Genomic DNA, 23,337 nt, shown 5'->3' on the forward strand with positions numbered 1-23,337 from the left:
TATTCTAACTTTTCACCTCTATTACTCAAGTGCGAATATAATCAATTCACAATACATGACTGTGAAAAGCTAAACAGACAGGTTTGCAGCCTTTGCAATATTTGCTTGAAATTCACCCAATTAATTTTGAAGCAATAAAAAGAGCTAAATAGACAATAGGTGCAGGAGTAGGCCATTTGGCCCTTCGAGCCAGCACCACCATTCACTGTGATCATGGCTGATCATCTGTGATATGAACATGATATATTCATACCCAGGGTGATAATTCTCACATACAAGGCACATTAAGCTGAAAGCACATCAAGCTGGATAGGGTACAGGGATTTACAAGGATGTTGCCAAGGCCAGGTGGTCTGAGCTATAGGGAGAGGTCGAGCAAGCTAGGACTCTATTCCTTGGAGCACAGGAAGATGATCTTATTGAGGTGTATAAAAACATGAGAGGAATAGATCAGGTAGATGCACAGAGTCTTGTGCCCAGAGTAGGTGAATTGAGGACCGAAGGACATAGGTTTCACAAAGGGTGGTGGGTGTACAGAACAAGCTGCCAGAGGAGGTAGTTGATGCAAGGATTATCCCGACATTTAAGAAATGGTTAGACAGGTACATGGATAGGACAGGTATGGAGGGATATGGATCAAATGCGGGCAGGTGGCACTGGTGTAGCTGGGACATGTTGGCCTTTGTGGGCAAGTTGGGCCAAAGGCCCCTTTTTCCACACGGTTATCACACTATGACTATTACTCTCTTTACTGCCGAAATGTCTGGAACTGTTGCCGAAACGTTTGGAACTGCTGGAACTTTTGCAATGCAAAAAGCAGATTGTGCTTCTTAAATCACAGGAGCAGAATTAGGCAAAATCGGACATCGAGTCTATTCTGCCATTCAATCATGGTTGATCTATCTTTTCTTCTCAACCCCATTCTCCTGCCTTCTCCCCATAACCTTTGACACCTTTACTAATCAAGAACCTGTCAATCTTGGCATTAAAAATACCCAACGACATGGCCTCCATTTTAAATACTTCATCGAAACATGTGCATATATTATTACTGAAGTTAAAGCCTTGCTTGCACTAAACATAGAACGACCATCCAACTGACTATTGCAAGTATAGTAATGATAAGGGAAAACAATGTAAAGCAACCTCCACCGGCTATCGTCAAATCAAAACCAGTTAGACGGGTACATGGATAGGACAGATTTGGGGGATATGGGCCAAACGCAGGCAGGTGGGACTAGTGTAGCTGGGACATGTTGGCCGGTGTGGGTATGTTGGTCTGAAGGCCTGTTTCCACGCTGTGTCACTCTATGAAATGACATCAGACATTTAACTGTAATATGCCAATGGTTGTTTAGCAAACCAAAACTCAGCAATAGAGATATGGAAACATGATGGTAGTGTAAACATCAGCCGACTACAGATTGTTAATTCCCAACGCTATTATTAATGCAGCTAAGAGTCATCATGGGGATTAATGATTGATACATCACAAATCTACTCACTGGGATGCTAACTTAACGACTGGGAAAGAAAATGGTTTGAATGTATGCAGCAAAATCACATGGCTTAATCAGCAGGTCTTGTGTATGTATCCAACTACAAAGGGGTGTCTACCAGAGACAGTAGATATGATTAATGATTGGGGTGAATGTTCATCACCCAGAAAAGTGCTTATAAAAATATGCAGTTTTGTCAGTGATAGAACATAGAACAGTAGAGCACAAGAACAGGCCCAACAACCCATAATATCTGTGTCGAACATGATGCCAAGACCATCACTTATCTACCTGCACATAACCCATATCCCTCCATAACGCTAACCAAAAGTTTTTTTAAATGCCACTAACATACCTGCTTCAACCACCACGCCCAGTAAAGCGTTCCAGGCACTTTTATGTAAGAAAAGACTTGCCCCACACATCGCTATTAAACTTTGCCCCTCTCACCATAAAGCAATGCCCTCTAGCATTTAATGTACAGAAGCATCAGAAGAAACCAAGAGGTGATGAAAGAGACCCAAAGTGGCCATTGGAAACAGAGACAAGTAAAACTGCAGAAGACCATTACGACATGGACTACTGAACTGTTCGTCCAATGTTGAGATGACAATATTTGTTACAAAAAATCGCTCAAGCAGAAAGTTACAAACTATGATTTTGACATGATAAAATATAACTGATCTGCTAAAATAGTGCTGTTACAAATCCATTGGAAAATCCAAGAGCTTCCTGTGACTTTCCTGCAACACCAAGAGGACAAAATGTTGCTCACCTCAGTGTTCCACTATATTATATTCTATGGTATTATAGGTTCATGGAGCTAAAACTGTAATAATAGCCATCCATCAGACTGCTTGGTGTATTATTTCAGATGGAACCGAGAAAGGAAAGTTGCTGTAATTTCTCACATATTAAGTGTTGGAAATAAGTGTGGAGAAATAGCATGTGAATTTTAATCGAGACAAGAAGGGGGGGGGGGGGGGGGGGGGGGGTGGGAGCACTTGGGAGGTCAAATGCAAGAGAAAGGTATACAGTGAAAGGTAGGAACATTGATGTATATCGAGATATGTTGAGGTGTGTCCATAGCTTCCCGAAAGTGGCAACATAAGTGGATAGGGTGGTAAAGAAAGAGTCCAACATACTTGCCTTCATGAGTCAGGGAACATAGCATAAATGTCAGTAAGTTACATTAGAGCTGTATAAAACATGGGTGGGCCACACTTGGCCATTCCGGTCACCACATTATAGCCAAAGTGAAGGCTTTGGAGAGGGTGCATGAGAATGCTCCATGAAGTGTATTAGGCATAAGGAGTGGACGGACTAACTCAGAATGTTTTTTCTGGAACATGGAAGGCTGAGGGGGCAACCTGACACACATAGGCTAGATAGTCAGGGTCTTTTTCTCAGGATGGAAACGTCAAAACTAGAGGACCTAGTTTTAAGGCGAGAGGGGCAAAGTTTAAAAGAGAAGTGCAAGGCAAGAATTTTGTCACACACACCCTGGGGCAGGCGGTAGAAGCAGACACAATAGCAACGTTTAAGAGGCATTTGGACAGACACATGAACAGGCATGAAATAGCGGGATACGAGAAAATGGGATTAGTTACATTAGCATCATAGCTGGCACAGAGATAGTGGGCGGAAGAGCATGTCCCTGTATTGAAGACTGACACAAAAAGCTGGAGTAACTTAGCGAGTCAGACAGCATCTCTGGAGAAAAAGAATAGGTGACATTTCGGGTCGAGACCCTTCTTCAGACTGAGAGTCAGGGGCTGCATTGTTTCCCTGCAAGTGCGAATGTTCAGAAGTTAGGCATTACTGAGGCCAGCATTTCTTGCTCATCCTTAAACGTTCTTAGTGAGTCACCTCCATGAACTGCTGCAGATCTCTAGTGATGCAATGATTTGTTGGTAGGGCAAATGCAAGGCTACTCCAATCTGCATAATGCTCCCTTGAGATCTGGTGATGCCTTTTCTTAGGATTTGCTTATGATCGCAAAGTTGATGGATTAACAGGAACAATTTCAATATGGAATCTTTGTATTTCTCAATTTATATCACAAGCTAATTGGGGATGAGAGGGAGCCAGTAATCAGCACACAGCAACGATAACAAACAATGCAATGTTTCTGAAGTCACCCAGCATGAATCACCCACAAATTGACTGTATTCCATTATGAATCCTTGCCAATTATTTTACTGTGAGCCTTAGCCTTCTTGTTCACACTTGAAAGAAAGCGCTGACTTAATGACTCACTACACTGGAGATAAAATATTCAGTGTTCAATGCGAGTGCACATCAATTTATCAGCACCTAAAGGCCAAAGTCAATCTGGCATCTCCCTGCTGTCGATTAGTAAATTGTATTATATTCAGGAAACAATCAAAACCAGTGAGATGTAAAAGCTAATGTTCTTTTTCAATAGCACTGCGATGGAGATGAGATAGCACCACAATCATAGAAAAGGCAAGGAAAAGATTTGAAACCCAAAATTGATCTGTTTCATTGCAATTGTTCATAATAAAACCAAATGTGCATTTAGTCAGTGCAAAACTGAGCCTATACCTTTAAAAGACGAGAAAAGGTCATATTAATGCTTAGTCTTCATCCAGGTCAAACAGACTGCAAACTGAAGCGCAAAACAATGCATGTCTCGCGTAGGCATTCTAACTCAAAGACCTGTCAGTCTTTTGACCTTGCTTTTAACTGGGCGACAAATTCTTATTTGGGAACTATGGAATGTCTCAGTTTACAAAACAACTTGATCTGAAGCCAATTTTATTTCTGATGAATCTCTATGAAACTAGCATTGACTCTGATGTTCTACGCCCCTCCTCAACATCAAAAGATTTCCTTTGAATTCCTGCAGGACCAATTACATTTTTCTTACTTGAGTCAACGATTGTTACTTATTGTACTGTAAACTTAGCAAAGTTTATCACAAAACAAGCATTCTTAATGTACTGCACAAGAGTGTTGTATATAGGTACAACACTTTCTATCAGCTGGGGATATAAATAGAATCGTGCTTTCCCCCAAAACATGTTTTGGTTTTCCCAAAATCCAACTCACAAGATCGATCATTTGCCCAACAAATAACATGTACAGATTTTTAAATTCTTGCCAAACAAAAAAAGACTTGTTCAAAAGGGTGGCATGTTGGCGCAGCGGTAGAGTTGCTGCCTTACAGCGCTAGAGACCTAGGGTTGATCCAACTACAGGTGCTGTCAGTACGGAGTTTGTATGTTCTCCCCATGACCGCGTGGGTCTACTCCTAGATTTTCAGTTTCCTCCCACACTCCAAAGTCGTACAGTCTTGTAGGTTAATTCACTTGGTAAAAATGTAAATGTGTGTAGGATAGTGTTAAAGTATGGGGATTTGTGTGAAGGACCTGTTTCCGTGCTGTATCTCTAAATTAAACTTTAAAAAATTCAATAATAATTACGACAAACTGCTAAGATTGTTGGCCATTAATTCTCCAGAGTCCAGTTTTCTGTTGTCCAATCTACTTGATTAATAAAATAATTTAAATTTTCTTCTAAAATGTATTAGTTTTCAAAGGATCAGAAATGCCGTTGAAGAATGAATAATGATTTCTGGCCAAAAATAGCAATGGCAAGTGGGAAGCAATTAAGAAACAGAAGCCAGAAAATTATGAGAAAAAAGGTTTTGCCTTTAAAACCTTTTAAGTGATTCCAAGTCCTATTAAGACTTTAAAATTCTCAAAACTTTCCAAAAGTTAAATTCCCCCAGCTAATGCCCAGGGGCATGTACATTCCCAAACTAGCAATATGGTTGCAGCACTCATTAATCAACCTATTGACACAAAGATGCTCTCCCTATTGCGACTCCTGCTTTGCACAATGCCACTGTTACTGTGCCCTCCATAAAGTTTGAGACATTTGGGTTGAGATTGGGTGACTGACTTGGCCACTCAAGAATTGACCATTTTTAGTTATGAAAATCTCTTTTGTTCCTTTAGCAGTATGTTTAGGATCATTGTCTTGCTGTAGAATGAAATGCCGGCCAATGTGTTTTGAGGCATTTGGTTGAACTTGAGTAGATAGGATGCATTTACACACTTCAGAATTCATTATGCTAATACCATCAGCAGTTGTATCATCAATGAAGATGAGCCAGTACCTTCAGCAGCCACACATGCCCAGGCCATAACACCCAAACTACTGTGTTTCACATATGAGGTGATATGCTTTGGATCTTGGGCAGTTCCTTCTCTCCTCCATACTTTGCTCTTGCCATCACTCTGATACAAGTTAATCTTCGTCTCAGCTGTCCACAAGACCTGTTTCCAGAACTGTGGTTGCTCTTTTAAGTACTTCTTGGGAAACTGTAACCCGCCAACCCTATTTTTGCGGCTAAACAGTGGTTTGCATCTTGCAGCGTATACTCTGTATTTCTGTTCATGAAGTCTTCTGCGTACAGTGGTCATTGACAAATCCACACCCGACTCCTGAACAGTGTTTCTGATCTGTCGGCCACGTGTTTTGGGTTTTTTTTTCTTATTATAGAGAGAATTCTTTTGTCATCAGCTGTGGAGGTCTTCCTTGGCCTGCCAGTCCCTTTGCGATTAGTAAGCTCACCAGTGCATTCTTTCTTCTTAATGGTGTTCCAATCAGTTGATTTTGGTAAGCCTAAGGTTTGGCTGATGTCTCTTAACAGTTTTATTTGTGTTTCTCAGTCTCATGATGGGTTCTTTGACTTTCATTGGCACAACTTTGGTCCTCATGTTGATTAACAGCAATAAAAGTTGCCAAAGATGATGGAAAGACTGGAGGAAAGACTAGGTGCTGAGATGTCTTTTATACCTGCATTGAGGCAATTAAACACACCTGAGCAATTACAAACGCCTGTGTCCCAAACATTATGGTGCCCTGAAATGGGGGGGGGGGGGGGGGGGGGGGGGGGGGGGACAACACTATGTATATAAACACAGCCGTAATTTCTACATGGTGAAACCAAAATGTATAAAAATGACCTTTAATAAAATCTGACAATGTGCACTTTAACCACATGTGATTTTTTTTCTATTACAAATCTCAAATTATGGAGTACAGAGGCAAATAAATAAATGATGGGTCTTTGTCCCAAACATTATGGAGAGCATTGTATGTGTCAGGACAGCCAGCTGAAGTTTGGCTAAGAATCAATAAAGCAACCCACTCAATATGCTGCTACTCACAACGAATCTCAATTCTGTGGCACTTCGATGGTCAGAGCCAAATACCGTTCTGTTTAAATTGGCATCTCCAGTTTTTCTGTTCCCAAGTCCCAACTGATTACTCATCAACCATTTCTGTGCCATTGGCATTTTGTGCTCTCCATCCTCTGCACTGTAACGGCAGACTTCTTCCAAAAAAACATTTGAAATTAAGTCTAAAAACAGCCAGCACAAATTTTATTGCATTTTAATTTGATGGCATCAGCAAAGAAAGTGGTGGCATCGATGCATTCCTTGAAAAAAAAAATCTAGCAACAATTTCACAATGGAACCACAAGGAACTGCAGGTGCTGGTTTACAAAAAAAAAGATGCAAAGTACTTGAGGAACTCAGTGTGTCAAGCAAAATCTCTGGAGAACATGGATAGGTGGCATCTCAGATTGGGACTTCTTCAAATTCATAATACATTGATATATTAGACAGAGGTATTATATTTGAAGTTTATTATAGAGCTGACATTTGTGATGCCAGTGTTACTGTTTCTTTTTACAATGACAGGTTAAGCAAGCAATTCCAAGCAGGCTTATTTCCAATGACATGTTTCTTTTTACAATGACAGGTTAATCAGGCAGCTCCAAATACACAACACAATGTGTGAAATAAAATCCTTAGCAGGAAGGTGCTGATAACGCCTACTGCAGATCTGCCGGAATAAACTCGTAAAACTGGATCATCAATTTTCATTGGAAAAAAGACATGGGTTAGAGCAATGTTCACATTCTGCAGATATATTTCTCACATGCATTTTGAATTGAGATGCAAGTCTAAGATTATTTTGGCACTCATGAACAGTTCTCTCCGAGCAATCCTTGGAGAGTACCTCCAAAATTATCCTCTGTTGGAAATTATACCATTTCCCAAAGATCAGGTAGTGGTTACATTAATTTATCTCATAACTTTAGCTGTTGTTAAATGAAGTGAAAAAAAGTTACCCAGCAAGATCAATTTCAAAAAGCAGAACGATTTTAAACCCAATTGGAAAATTATAGTTATTTACGACTAAGGTGGATTGAGTATATCCTCTGGGGCAGACTGCTATCATGTTATTAACAAACATTTCGCATTCCAAAACAGGCATTTAAAAAAAACTCACTCAAGCTAGGGATTGATCGGGCGTATCATTCTAGATTTTAAAACAGTTTGTTCAAACTATACTGGAAAAAAATGCTAACAATACCCTCTTACAATTAAGATTATTCTTACACTAACTGCATGCAGATTCATGAGCAATTTTCACCAAGCACTTCCAATGTAAAGAAACTTTAAAAATATATAAAGGTGTGTACAACAAATTGCCCAATGTCAATTCAAAGCTACAATGATTAACAAAACGAGTTATTTCATGACACCAATTAGATCCCACACCCAAGTCCGCAACCAAACCAACTCTCCTCCCCAAATAAAAAGATTTATCTAGATCCTTCCATTCCAACTCCTCCCTGAGAATCACAACTCGAACTAAACATTGTAAAAGTGTAACAAAAAAGTTCAAATGCACTTGCGTGTTACTTAATTAAAATATAATCATGTAAATACGTTTACGTGCCAAATTAAAGCAGACATCGCATTCCTTAGTTTGCATATTTTAACAATTGCCACACCCGGGGAGCATGTAATACTTAAAAACGCAAGTTTTAAAGATAAAGAAAAGGGCGTTTTTGAGAAGCAGCGCGGTCTGCAGTGCTGGTATAAGGGGTGGGGTGGGTGCGAGGGTCGGGAGGAGGTAAGAGGGAAGTTGGTGGCGGGAGGGAGGTGAAGGGGACAGGGGAGGTGCAAGGCTGGGGAAGTTGGAGGTGAAGGGTGCAGGGTGCAAGGCTGGGTAAGGAGAGGTTCGAAGACTGGGGAAGGAGAGGGTGTAAAGTAAAACTGAGGGAAGTTGGCGGTGGGAGGTGAAGGAACAGACTGGGTGCTAGGCTGGGATAGGGTGCAAGGCTGGATAAGTTGGTGGATGGGGCAGGGTACAGGGCTGGGACGGGGTGTAAGGCTGGAGAAAGTTGGTGGTGAAAGGAAGGGGCCGGTCAATGGCCACACTCACCTTGTAGACGCCCTCGGTCATTCTGTGCACCTCATCTGTGCGGGACATGGCGGCGGCTGCTGCTGCTGCTGCTGCTGCTACTGCTGGTTCTCCTCTCAGTCAGCACCCAGCAAGTCACAAGAGTAATCTAAAACAAAGTTACTCCGCGCCGCGTTTAAAAAGCCTCTCTCGCCCCCTGAAACTTTTTTTCTCTTTCTCTCACACACACACACTTGCTTTTGACAGTAAAACCTCCAAGACGCCCCCGGTGCTTCTCCGCCAGCGAGCGTCGCCTAGGAACGCGAGTGAGGAGAAACCTCCCGACGACGACAACCTAACCCGACTGCACAGGAGGAGTCGCCTAGCCTGAGCCCGCCCCCCTCCCCCCGCTATTGGCCCGGCTGGTGGGACCCCGCGTGGCCATTGGTCGCCGCCACCGTCAATCACCGCAACTCCCGCCTCCTCCCTAGTTGCAGTCGGTTGAGCCGACACTCGTTGACGTCACGGCCTACGCTCCCCGGGCTCCCGGAGAAGGTTTGCAGCGCAGCAAGCAGCAGCCAAAATAAAAAATCCTTTTTTAAATTCATGTAAAAAACGCAAACTAATTCCATAGCAACCAAGGTTGCAAACTGTATTAGAATTCCCCTTCGTTTGCATAAGAGTGTGAAACAAATAGGTAACATTGGCAGCAAATGCAAGTTTTTTTTAAACTGGTGATTATAGTCATAGACCACTGGTGGTCATACTTTTTTTGAAGCATTCGTAGAAGGGGCAAAAGAAAGAAATAACTGCAAAGCAATCTAATGTGAGCTCATCTGTGGGCATGATGAATCATTCCTAACCAGCGTTGACTCAGATGCTAAGGCATGACTCTCCCAATGCCTCTACTTTATATTAATGTCATTCCAAACTAATCAGCATAAGTGATTTACTGCGAATTTTTAATCCAAAAAGCCAGATTGCAGATTGTGGCAGTACTCTTTTAAATCGTGATACACGGTTTGCTGCTATTGCAAATTTATTCAAAGATTTTCACCAGCTGCAAGTTAATCATTTAATTTTCTTGATTTGGTGAACTGAAATGGTAAAAGCCCAGATCTCCTATTTCATGGCTCCCCCTTCAGGGAAACTCCTCCATTTTTTAGCAACAAAAGGCACAGTTTATAAATCCTTGTAAGTTTATTTTCCAGAAATCAGTGTCTGTGTGCTTCAGTGATCTGCATTCATTAGAATCCCCATTTCTTAATTAAATGCTGACATTGGAAAATGTGGTGGAAGTTTTCCTCTACTTTTACGCTTTGCTGCAATGGCAACTCAAATTTCACTGCACCAATTGGTGTATGTGACAATAAATGTTCTTTGTCCTTTGGTGCAGCTTTATAGGATGCTGCAAATGAAGAAATTCAGTTCTGGGGAAACTCAGCAGGTGAGGCAGCATGTCTGGAGAAAATGGATTGGCGATGTTTCAAGTCAGGATCCTTATTCAGACTGACATAGGGGGAAGAAAGCTGGAAGAGAGATGGGGGCAGGAAAGAGAGCTTAATAGGGCTCTTAAAGATAGCAGAGTCAGAGGACATGGGGGGGAAGGCAGGAACGGGGTACTGATTGTGGATGAACAGCCATGATCAGGGTAGGCAAGGTAGGCACTGCCTTCCCTGACTAAACCCAGGTCTCTGGCGCTGTAAGGCAACAACTCTACTGCTGCGCCACCCTAAATGTTATTAAGGAACGTTCATGCTAAGCACTGATGCCGATGACCTCTGGTATTTGGATCGCTCAGTGTTGGACTTAGTGTTGAGACTCCCTGATATTTTCTACGGCCTCTAATATACCCTGTTTCAAATAAATATTTCAATCTACTGACTAGTTTGTGCCACACCTTACAATCTTGAACAACCCGTTCCTAATTATTGGCATCTATGTTGCAGAAACGCCCAGTTGATTTCAGTTGTCCTTGAACACGTCTTTTGGTTTTCACGAATGCTTCATAGTATATAGATAGCCAGGTGGCCATCTGTCATTCTATTAGGTACACAAAAATGCTGGAGAAACTCAGCGGGTGCAGCAGCATCTATGGAACAAAGGAAATAGGCAACGTTTCGGGTCGAAACCCTTCTTCAGACTGACATTCTGTTAGCCCTGTTCCACGGTACGAGTTCATTCCAAGAGCTCTCCCGAGTTTAAAAAAAAAATCAAACTCGTAGTAAGCACGGGGAATGAAAGTAGCGGGTACATCGGAGCTCGGGGACGTCTCTTAGCGGCTCGTAACGCTAACGGCAGATACTCGGGAAGACTCGCTAACGGCAGGTAAGCAAGGGAAGACTCGTGAAGATTTTTCAACATGTTGAAAAATGTCCACGAGAGCCCCGAGTACCGACGAGTGGCCATTACCGTAAATCTCCAAGTTCGAATCAGGGCAAACTGGGGAGAGCTCTTGGAATGAACTCGTACCGTGGGACAGGGCTTTAACCACGTGTCCTGACAATCTCAGTTACGACAAATAATACTCACAATTTGCATCAGTAACACTGTAAGACATACAATGCCCTCCATAATGTTTGGGACAAAGACCCATCATATATTTATTTGCCTCTGTACTTTCACTCTCCCCTGCCTTTTATATGTAGCCCTTCAAAATTCCCTGTATTAAAAAAAAGTAATTTGATTCCCATTTGAAAACCATTAATGAATTTGCTTCTAAATCCTGTATCGGAAATCACAACTTGCTCCATTAAACACCCCCATCCACCTCTGATGGGACATTTCATGTAGCATTGTGTGATATCCTGAAAGGGGTTAGAAGTAAATTTGTTAATGGTTTTCAATGCCATTGTTCTTGAAGAAGGGTCCTGACCCGAAACGTCGCCCAGAATTTTTCATAGAAACATAGAAAATAGGTTTAGGTGTGGGCCATTTGGCCCTTCGAGTCAGCACCGCCATTCAATATGATCATGGCTGATCATCCAAAATCAGTACCCCGTTCCTGCTTCCTCCCCATATCCATTGATTCTGTTAGCACGAAGAACTGTATCTAACTCTCTCTTGAAAAGCTTTTCTCCAGAAAAGCTGCCTGACCTGCTACGTTACTCCAGCACTTCGTGTCTATCTTCGGTATAAACGAGCATCTGCATTTCCTTTCTACACACTATGCCTGCTCCACTGCAAATTCTCCTCAAGGTAATAAAGAATAGGAGCAGAATTAGGCCATTTGGCCCATCAAGTCTACTCCGCCAGTCAATCATGGCTGATCTATCTCTCCCTGCTAACCCCATTCTCCTGCCTTCTCCCCATAACCTTTGACACCCGTACTAATCAAGGTGTGCCTACTTCAAATAAGTTCTCCTCTCTCAGACGGCAGTTCTGTGGGATCTTCTCTCACTGCTCCCCCTCTGCGATTCCTACTGCTCTACAACCATGTTTTAACCCGGAGTGTCTGAAGAAGGGTTCTGACCCGTATAGTCTCCCATCCTTTTTCTCTAGAGATGCTGCCTGACCCACTGAGTTACTCCAGCACTTTGTGTCTATCTACAGTATAAACCAGCAGTTGCAATTCCTTTCCACACATTCTTGAACTCTGGGTCTTTTATCCTAATTACATTAAATCTAACTATCCAGAGCCCACATCATGTTGGGGTTTCTGAAATCTCTCTTTTGCCTGCAGCGTTCCAAAGAGAATGGTGTCAGATTTTTCCACTTTTCAGTATTCCTGATGTAGGTCATTTAAAGATTTGACATCCTTCCTGAAATGTGGTTCCCAGAATTGGACACAATAAATAGTGCAGTTGAGACACAACCCATGATTTATAGATTAACACAGTTTCCTAGCATGTGTCCACAATGCCTCTATTTATAAGCCATTTATATTCTCTTAAGAGAATATACAATCAAGTCAACGTGTTTAGCCACGTTAAAAAGATTTTCTTTAGGTTCACCTTGACCTATTTTTAAAAATATATCATTTTCAAACTCTGCAGAAATAAAAGTATGTGATGAATTTGCAAGTAAGTAAACACATTTCCTTTTCCATGGTTAAACTGAGACCGAGATGTTAAAAAAGATCATCAAATGTTCTACTTATTATTTTACGCTTTGAAAGTTCAGCACTTCCAAAACAATGAGTGAATGAAATAAAGGAAACTGTCAAATCATTAAAAAAGTATCATAAAATACTGCAGGTGCTGGAAGTCTGAGAGAAAATGCTAAAAATACACAGCAGGTCAGGCAGTATCTTTACTTTAAAGATTCCGTGTGGACGCAGGCCATTTGGCTCAGCAGGTCAATGTCGACGAGTGATCACCCCGTACACCAACACTATCCCAGACACGAGGGACAATTTACAGAAGCCAATTAACCTACAAACCTGTACGTCTTTGGAATGTGCAAGGAAACTGGAGCACCCGGAGAACGTACAAACTCCGTACGGACAGCACCCGTAGTCAGGATCGAACCCGGGTCTCCAGTGCTGCATTCGCTGTAAAGCAGCAATTCCTTTGCTCTTTGCTCTCCTCCCTGCACTCTTCCCCATCCCAGTGCACAAACATTTCTACCACCATCTCCCACCTTCCCCAGTCACTCTGCTCCTTTCCCCCGCCTCCTATCACAGATTCCCCATTTACTTTAATCCTCCTACTTTTCCCTCCCCCCCCCACCCCCCGTCCCCTTCCACCCATATCCCTTCCTCCGGCTTCACATTTCACTGCTCCTGTTTCTCTCCTTATATTACACCCTTTTGTCTCATTTTCACCCCCACCCCCCCAGCCTTTGTCACTTCTTCCATCCCTCCCCCCTCCTTTTGCCTATATCGACCTATTGTTGGAGACCCTCGGGCTATCTTTAATCTAACTTCCCTGGACTTTATCTTGCACTAAACATTATTCCCTTTATCCTACATCTGTACACTGCAGACAGCTTAATTGGTACTAATCATGTATAGTCTTTCCACTGGCTGGATAGCACTCAACAAAAAGCTTTTCACTGCACCTTGATACACATGATAATAACTAATCATTTGCCAGACTTTGTCCCACCTCCAACCTCAATTTCCAACTTTTTCCCCCATTTTACTCCAATCAGTCTGAAGACGGGTCCTTCAACCCTAAGCGTTGCCTGCCCATTCCCTCCACAGATGCTACCTGACCCGCTGAGTTCCTCCAGCACTTTGTGTTCTACTCAAGACTCCAGCATCTGCAGTCTCTTGTGTCTACCTTGCTCTGGCTGGTTTCTTAAAGTTAATTTGTAATTGGTGCTGATCTTTATTTTCTTCGCCGAGGAATTGAATAGGGAATTTTGTTTCCTCCCATAAAGAGGTGATGTCAAGCATTATTCTCGATCAACATGACTACTACTTGGGCTTCTTGGCGGGGATTGTTTTCTTTGCTCTTTTAGGCAATCAAGCAACCTGAAGCGTGACTGTAATCATTTAAATCTGAGATAGACACAAAGTGTTGGAGCATCATTTATGTGACAAGCCGGTAGTGACTGACACGCGACTGTTGCGCGCGTCATCGTGCGTCCGCACAGTCGTCTGGAGCGCGTGACATCATTTGAATGCCCAGTTTATGATATTTGTGATATTTGTGGTGCTTTTCTAAAATGTTCCAGTTTCTTGAGTGGTGCTAGCAATTGGAAAAACTGCAGCTGTAATGCCCCTATTCATAAAAAGAGGTGAATGAAAAGTAGCAAGCTGCAGACCAAATTAATCTGTGGGAAGGAACTGCAGATGCAGGTTTAAATTGACGATAGACACAAAATGCAGGAGTAACTCAGTGGGACAGACAGCATCTCTGGAGAGAAGGGATGGATAATGTTTCAGTCTGAAGAAGGGTCTCGACCTGAAACGTCACCCTGTCCCACTTGGCCGTCATTTACGCGACAGGCCGGTGGCGCGCTGCGTGATACCGCTCGCAACTCCACACTCCTCCACGCCACTCCATGCGCCCCTCCCACGCTACCCACACGCTACCAGGTCACGTAAATGACATGCAAATGACGGCCAAGTGGGTCAGGCCCTGAACTCAGCAGGTCCGGCAATATCTCTGGAGAAAAAGAAGAGGTGACGTTTCAAGTTGGAACCCTTCTTCAGATCCCAAAACATCACTCATCCATTTTTTCCAGAGATGCTGCCTGACCCACCCAGTACTTTGTGAGTATCTATGATATAAACCAGCATCTTCAGTTCCTTCCTAAACATTTAAATCTAGTCTTGGTGCAAAAAACATGTATCATCATAGACAATAGGTGCAGGAGTAGGCCATTCGGCCCTTTGAGCCAGCACCACCATTCAATGTGATCATCAGTACCCCTTCCTGCCTTCTCCTCATATCCCCTGACTCCGCTATCTTTAAGAGCCCTATCTAGCTCTATCATGAACAGTGCTTTGGATTTGTTCTGTACCTTTTCACACAACTAGTATCCCTCTCCCCTAACTCTCAGTCCGAAGAAGGGTTTCAACCCGAAACGTCACCTATACCTTTTCTCCAGCGATGTTGCCTGACCCGCTGAGTTACTCCAGCATTTTGTGTCTATCATTGTAAGCAGGATCCTTCCCTCATACTTCCAGTCCCTGTGGATGGAACCTGATCAGGTAAGTAATAAGACTTTGCAGTGGTAGGCTGCTCTGATTAAAATAGCTACATTCCAGCACTGTATCACAATACCCGTGACAGCCAATTATATTTACCTCTTACCCACCTGAGCCAAAGATCAGGAAGCATAATTTCTCCCTAAGGGGAATGAAGATTGCACTCTCTGGTCAGGCAAACTATGAAAATACCTAACACCAGTGAATAAATGTTTTTCCGGGTTGAATTCCCCAGTTGCTGCCTATACACCGGAGTACTGTGAGGCTTGCTGCGAATCCTCCAGCACAGCCTTTCCACTGATTGAGATGTTCTGTTTGCTTATTTTCTGAATGCTGTTCAGAGCCAGATTTTGTGCATTTCTTTCCATTCCCGCCCCTTGTTTACAGTCCTTTGTGAACTCTCTGCGGAAAGGCACCTGGCTCCACACAACGCCTTTCTCCGCTAACCTAGGCTGGGAGTCGGCGAGGTGCATAGGGGCATAATGTCAACCCAGCCATTTCCACTTCAGTATCTGCTGAAGGTTTTTACCTGCTTGATTTAAACCACTGCTTTTCAAATTTAGTTCTGAGATACAGTATGGAAACAGGCCCTTCAGCCCACTGAGTCCACGCCAACCTTATATTACACCTGACTGTCTAAACGCAGTGTTATTGACGTCTCAGATTCATCAGCTAGCCCAGGAGACAATATGTGCAGCAGTACATAATTCATAACCCTCTCTGGGATCACATAATTGCTTTGAAAGATTGAAAAATACAACATGGAAACAGGCCCTTCAGCCCACCAAGTCCACGCCAACTATCAATCACCTGTTCACATTGGTTCTATGCTATCCCACTTTCTCATCCACTCCCTGCACACTGTTATTTACAGAGACCAATTAATCTACAAACCCGCACATCTTTGGGATGTGGGAGGAAACCAGAGTCTGAAGAAGGATCCCAACCCGAAACGTCAACCATCCTTTTTCTCCAGAGATTCTTCCTGACCCGCCGAGTTACTTTGTGTCCATCTTCAGTGAAATGGGTTGATTGCAAACTCAAAAATGCAAATATTTGTTGATGAGTTCAATATTATAATTATTTTTTGCAAAATGTTTGGGCAAATAAAAGCAGAAAGGGTGGAAAAAGATTAAGTAAAATATTTTGTTATTTACAAATAGTTGACTGTGAAATCCAACCAAATATTAACCTGACATAGACTCTTCCCAAATGAAAAACAGAATGTTGGAAATACCCAAGAGGTCAGGCAGCATCTGTGGAAAAAGAAACAAGAGTTAGTGTTTCAGGATGAAAATATTTTACTCAGATTCTGCTTAATATGATGAGTGTTTCCATCATTTCCTCAGTTTATTTCTACATTTGTTGTGAATCACATTACTGTTGCAACGTTTAAGACATATTCAGACATATAGATGGATAGGACTGGTTTGGAGGGATATGGACCAAACACAGGCAGGTAGGACTAGTGCAGTAGGGACATGTTGGTCGGTGTTGGCAAGTTGGGCCAAGGGGCCTGTTTCCCCGCTGTAAAACTCTATGATTAACTCCCCGATCTAATTCAAAACCAATACAAGTCACGGGAGTAGAATTAGGCCATTCGGCCCATCGACTCTACTCCGCCATTCAATCATGGCTGATCTCTGCCTCTTAATCCCATTTTCTTATGTTCTTCCCCATAACCCATGACACCCGTTCGAATCTTGTGGAAATCTGTTAATGTAATACGCTGGATATGCTCGGCAAATCGGGGAGTGTTTGTGGAGAGAAAATAGTCAGGGTAATAATACTTCATTAGAAATATTCCAATGTCACACAAAACTTTAACTGCATTTCGCTTTCCACAGGTGGTGTTTTGACCGACCAAATATTTCCACAACTTTCTGTTTTTGTATTTTTGATATTATAACAGTAAAACTTTGTATTGTGTACAAATTCCTGTCAAATTTGACAACTTTTATTTTGCTGACATGAAATTGTTCAGCACTGCCCAGATGATATCTATTGGAACAAAGAATAGTTGATTTCACATGGGAACACTGTACCTTAATTGGTGCATGTGACAATAAACTAACCTTAACTTTGAAACCTTGAACTTGGGTCCCAAGCCCAGACCGTTTCTGAAGTGCCTATACATACATTATCGAATTGCAGTGGCAACACCAGTCCAGCCTTGCACACTGATTGTCCAGTGAACTCCCTGACTTATATTCAGCAAAAGCTTTTTCACTGTACCCCACTACACGTGACAATAAACTAAACTGAAGAAACTGAACGGAATAAACTAAACTAGATACAGTTCAACAAAACACAGTGTTCACAGAAAAAGCAAATTGCTTCCAGAAATCAATTTTCAACTCCTAAATACAATGCAGGACCGAAAACCACTGAGGTAAACATTTGAATTTCCAATCTAAAGGTTTGGCTTTGAGTTTTAATTATACAATTGAAATTTGCATACAAATCCCTTGCACATTGATGTGCAAACCAACTCACTTCTTTCATTTTATAGAGAACAACTCTTAGGATAGGGAATTTTCCCTTATGTCCCATTAATTAAATTGGTGCTTGCAGGATTTGGCTGGAGGAAGCCTCCCTTGCATCCTCCGCATTTTACATCATCACTTTAACCTGACGAGTACAGACACAACATGTTACCAGGCAGCATTCAGCTGTAAAATAAAAATATCTTTAAAATATTCCACCTGGAGCCTCCAGAGTGAAATGCAAAACAGTTTTTGTTTTAATCCATATATCTTTCGGAGGGGGGATGTAGCCTGCTTCCAGCTCCCGATGGCATGCTCGATGTTGGAACTATGTAAGGATGACACAGGAAGCAACATAATGAAAAACCAGCAAACGTAATGAGTGTTGGGATGGGAATCCTAAATATACAGAAAATACAGGAAGCCTTCAGTAGTTCAGGCAGCACATAGGAGCTAGAAATAGAGTTAATGTTTCATGTGCTTTAAATATTAAAAATGTTTGTCTCTCCAAAAACAGCCTCATTTGCTGAATAATTCAACTTTTTACTTTCATTTATACTGCAGTCTTCACATCTCCTTCAGAACGGAGCACAGCACTTTACATCCACCGAATACTTTGGAATATATTCGAAATATACTACTTCTCAATGGCACGGTGTGCTAGGGTCTCTTTCTTACATTTCGGGAATGATTTGGTTTTAAATAGTGAAGGTGGTTTAAAACAAAGTACAAAGTGCTGGATTAAGTCAGCGGGTCAGGGCTGCATCTCTGGAGAACAAGGATGGGAGCCTTGACGGGTCGGGACCCTTCTTCAGACTCTCCGGGTTAAAACATGGTGGTAGAGCAGTAGGAATCGCAGAGGGGGAGCAGTGAGAGAGGGTCCCACAGAACTGCCGTCTGAGAGAGGTGAACATCTTGGAAGTAGGCACACCTTCTTGGTTAGTACAGGTGTCAGAGGTTATGGGGAAAAGGCAGGAGAATGGACAGGCGATGTCTCGGGTTGGGGCCTTCAGATTGACGTTGGTCCCGACCCAAAAGAGTCTAGGGTGGCACGGTGGCGCAGCGGTAGAGTTGCTGCCTTACCGTGCCAGGGACCCGGGTTCAATCCTGACTACGGGTGCTGTCTGTATGGAGTTTGTACGTTCCCCGTGACAGCGTGAGATTTTTCCGGGTGCTCCGGTTTCCTCCCACACTCCAAAGATGTACAGATTTGCAGGGTAATTGGCGTGATATCATTGTGAATTGCCCCTAGTGTGTGTAGGGTAGTGTTAGTGTGTGGAGATCGCTGGTCGGCACAGACTCGGTGGGCCGAAGGGCCCATTTCTGCAATGTATCACTAAACCAAAGACCCACTGAGTTACTCCAGCACTTTGTGTTTTATGACACCAACTGCTGACTCGGCACTGTGTCAGTGTACTACTGCTATACACGTGTACTGTATCTGCGATGCTTATCTAATATGTATCCAAGTGTAGCGATACTTGTGCCAAACTGTATACAAAAATGAATTTTTCGCTGTACCTCGGTACATGTGAGAAATAAAGTACCATTATAATGCAATTCCAGCATCTGCTGTTCTGCCCGCTCCGTGACCAGAGAACGGACCTGACCTCCCATCTACCTCATTGGGAACCTTTGAACTATCTTCAATCGGACTTAATCTTGCACTAAATGTTGAGTTAGTTATTGTCACGTGTACTGAGGTACAGCGAGAAACTTTTGTTGTGTGCTAACTAGTCAGCGGAAAGACAATACACGATTACAATCGTGCCGTCCATAGGGCACAGATACAGGATAATGGGAATAACGTTTGGTGCAAGATAAAGTCCAGTAATGTCTGATCAAAGATAGCCTGAGGGTCTCCAATGCGGTAGTTAGTAGCTCAGGACTGCCCTCTAGTTGTTGATAGGATGGTTCAGTTGCCTGATAGAAATGTGCTACCCATTAATTTGTACCTGTATACTGTGGACGGTTGGATTGCAATCATGTGTAGTCGTGGATAGCAAGCAGCAACAAAAAGCTTATCTCTGTACCTCGATACACGTGACAATAACAAACTAAACGTGTCTGAAGAAGGGTCTCGACCTGAAACACCACCCATTCCTTCCATCCAGATATGCTGCCTGTCCCACTGAGTTCTCCAGCATTTTGTGTCTATCTTGTGTGTCTCCCTGGTCCCCTCTCCCTCCAATTTAGGATGACGGGTGCAGTCGTGAGCCCAACACATTATCACTCTCCGCCTGGAAAACACTGTCAGCCCGTAGGTAGATGGGTGGGTGGGTGGGAAAGTGTGGTTCCCGTCTGCTCACAACGCCTCCACACCAACACACAAAGCTAACAGCACATAAGCAGTGTTACTCCGTTTGTAATTAACATTTCATTATACATCAACTACCTTTCATTTGGCAAATTACTCCTGTCAGAGTCCCAATGCCACTGATCCTATAATGAACGGCACTGAATGAAAGCTGCCGTCTCTTGAGTTGTGCTGCTAATACCTATTCTTTCTGATCACACCAACTGTAAATTATACTCGACTCTCTTAACACATTGCCACTGATGTTCCACATTCATCGGCTAGCTCAAAATTGTCCGGGAGATAATAAGGCAGCTGTACACAATTAGTAACCCTCTCTGGGATCATACAATTGCTTTCAAAGATTGGATGGAAAATCTAGCTCGGAAACAGGCCCTTCGGCCCGCTGAGTCTATGCCGACCATCGATCGCCCATTCGCGATAGTTCCACGTTTTCCCACTTTGGCATCCACTCCCTACACATTGGGTCAATTCTACCGAGGCCAATAAACCTACATGTTTTTGGCGATTGTGGGAGGAAATCCACGCGATCAAAGGGAGAACGTGCAAACTCCACACAGAGAGAAACAGAGGTCAGGATCAAACTCGGGTCTCTGGCACTGTGAGGTTGCAACTCCACCAGCTGCACCCCTGTGCCGTCCATAGAGTGGCTAAGGCACAAGATGGCCATTCACCCCATTAAGTCAATGCTGGACCCTGATGTAGTAATCCTGCCATGGCGGGGCAGTCATATGTTGATAGAATGGAGCGGCTGGGCTTGTATACTCTGGAGTTTAGAAGGATGAGAGGATATCTTATTGAAACATATAAGATTATTAAGGGTTTGAACAGGCTAGATGCAGGAAACATGTTCCTGATGTTGGGGGAGTCCAGAACCTGTGGCCACAGAACTGAAACGAGGAAACACTTCTTCTCACAGAGAGTTGTGAGTCAGTGGAATTCTCTGCCTCAGAGGGCTGTGGAGGCCGGTTCTCTGGATACTTTCGAGGGAGATCTAGATAGGGCTCTTAAAGATAGTGGAGTCAGGGGATATGGGAAGGCAGGAACGGGGTACTGATTGGCGATGATCAGCCATGATCACATTGAATGGCGGTGCTGGCTCGAAGGGCCGAATGGCCTACTCCTGCACCTATTGTCTGTTGTCCATATGTTCATGTTGTAGGAGCAGAATTAGGCCATTCGGCCCATCAAGTCCACTCCACTATTCAATGATGGCTGATCTATCTCTCCCGCCTAACCCCATTCTCCTGCCTTCTCCCCATAACCCGACACCCATACTAATCAAGAATCTATCTATCTCTGCCTAAAAAATATCCACTGACGGTCTCCACAGCCTTGTGTGGCAAAGAATTCCACAGATTCACCACCCTCTGACAAAAACATCCCCCTCATCTCCTTCCTAAAGGTACATCCTTTTATTCTGAGGCTGTGGCCTCTGGTCCTAGACTCTCCCACTAGTGGAAACGTCCACTCTATCCATCCGCTCTTTCCATGTAGCCATGCAAGTTATTTTCCTTCAGGTCCTGTCCAATTCTTTCTCAAAGGCTTGGTGATTCTGTTTCCACTTCTCCTTTCGAGTTTTTCCCAAGAATGAGTGAAAGATGCAGTTTGGAAAAGGTGTTAAACCACGCACAGAGAGCGTTTAGATACAAGCCACTGTATAAATGCATGTTGCTTATATCAGCTCATAAAAAGCACTCATACACATTCCTTGTGATTGAGTGTAAACTTCAGATGGCAGCAGGTGGCAAGAAACAGTCATACCTGCACAACACAGGGCTGCACGCAAGATTCTCCCCGGGCTTGTACCAGCTGGTATGTTAATGGCAAACTTCACTTCTCAAGTCCACTTAAATACAGATGAGAAAACTATAGAATGGGAACAGGCCCTTTGGACCTGGATACCTGTGTTGAACATTATGGTATATTAAACTAACTCCTTCTGACTGCACAGTAACCATATCCTTCCATTCCCAGCACATTCATGTGTCTGTCTAAATGTCTCTTAAATGTCATTGTCAAATCTGCCATACAACTCCTTTAAACTTTTCTCAATTTGACTTTAAAGTTTTGCCTTCTGGTATTTGACATTATCACCCTATCCATGCCTCTCGTAATTTAATAAACTTCTCTTAGGTCTCCCCTCAACCTCTGACACTCTGGAGAAAACAATTCAAGTCTCTCCCACCTCTCGTAGCTAATTCCCTCTAATCCAGGCAGCATCCCAGAAAGCCTCTTCTGCACCGAGAAAGCCTCCACATCCTTCCTGTAATAAGGCGCTAACAAAATGCACTCAATACTCTGAATGCAGCCTGACCAAAGTGTTGCAAGACTGAAACAGGACTTCCGGACTCTTTGGCTCATTCCCCACGACCAATGAATGCATGTTTACCACACACCTTCTTTACCACTCAAGCCATTTCAGTTGTACTTTGGGAGGTTAAATGTCAGGGGATTGTGTATAATTTGTGACTATAATTGATGGGATTTTGGGGTCCCAAAGTTCAACACCACACTTGGCTGGATTAAAACCCAACAGCCCATATGTGTAACTGATCTGTACCCTGCTGGTTCAGTATCCTGACTAATGAAGGCAATATCCCATTTGCTTTCGTAACCATATTAACTATCTACACTGCCACCTTCAAGAAGTTTTGGACTTGAACACCAGGTCCATAATTATCCATAAGACCCTCCTATATTCACGGTGTATGTTCTCAATCTCACTACTGCTCCCAAAATACATCACCTCACATTGCTTTGCATGAAACTAATGTCACATGTACCCAAACTTTATTGTCACATGTACCCAAGTACAGTGAAATTCTTTTTCGCTTCCAACGGGCCATAACCTTTCGGGACCTTGTCAAGGGCCTTTCTAAATAAAGTCCATGCAAACTGGAACTATTGCCCCAGTCAGTACACTTTGCTTGCTCCTCGTAAAAATCTGTCAAATTGGTCAAATGGGATGTGTTCTTGCCAAAACCATGCCACCTATCTCTAATTAATATCTACTTTTCCAAGCAAGTCCATCAATCCTGTCCCTCAGGATTTATTTCATAGAAACATAGAAAATAGGTGCAGGAGGAGGCCATTCAGCCCTTCTAGCCAGCACCGCCATTCATTGTGATCATGGCTGATCGTCCCCAATCAATAACTCGTGCCTGCCTTCTCCCCATATCCCTTGATTCCACTAGC

General features: G+C 43.0%; 1 protein-coding gene across 2 annotated transcripts in view; it reads right to left on the reverse strand.

Moving 5' to 3' along the window:
- Positions 1-9,109, reverse strand: part of LOC129708210 (brain-specific angiogenesis inhibitor 1-associated protein 2-like) — a 90,548-nt gene extending 81,439 nt beyond the window's left edge. The window contains exon 1 of one of the 2 annotated variants that reach the window (XM_055653831.1): positions 8,778-9,109. In XM_055653831.1, the coding sequence (XP_055509806.1) occupies positions 8,778-8,825 (48 nt within the window). In that variant the 5' untranslated portion in view covers positions 8,826-9,109. The remainder of the gene's footprint in view (positions 1-8,777) is intronic. The other variant, XM_055653832.1, reaches the window with a different exon arrangement.
- Positions 9,110-23,337: the final 14,228 nt, after the last annotated feature.

The sequence above is a fragment of the Leucoraja erinacea genome, chromosome 23, assembly GCF_028641065.1.
Source record: "Leucoraja erinacea ecotype New England chromosome 23, Leri_hhj_1, whole genome shotgun sequence".
In the NCBI taxonomy this organism is placed as follows: Eukaryota; Metazoa; Chordata; class Chondrichthyes; order Rajiformes; family Rajidae; genus Leucoraja; species Leucoraja erinaceus.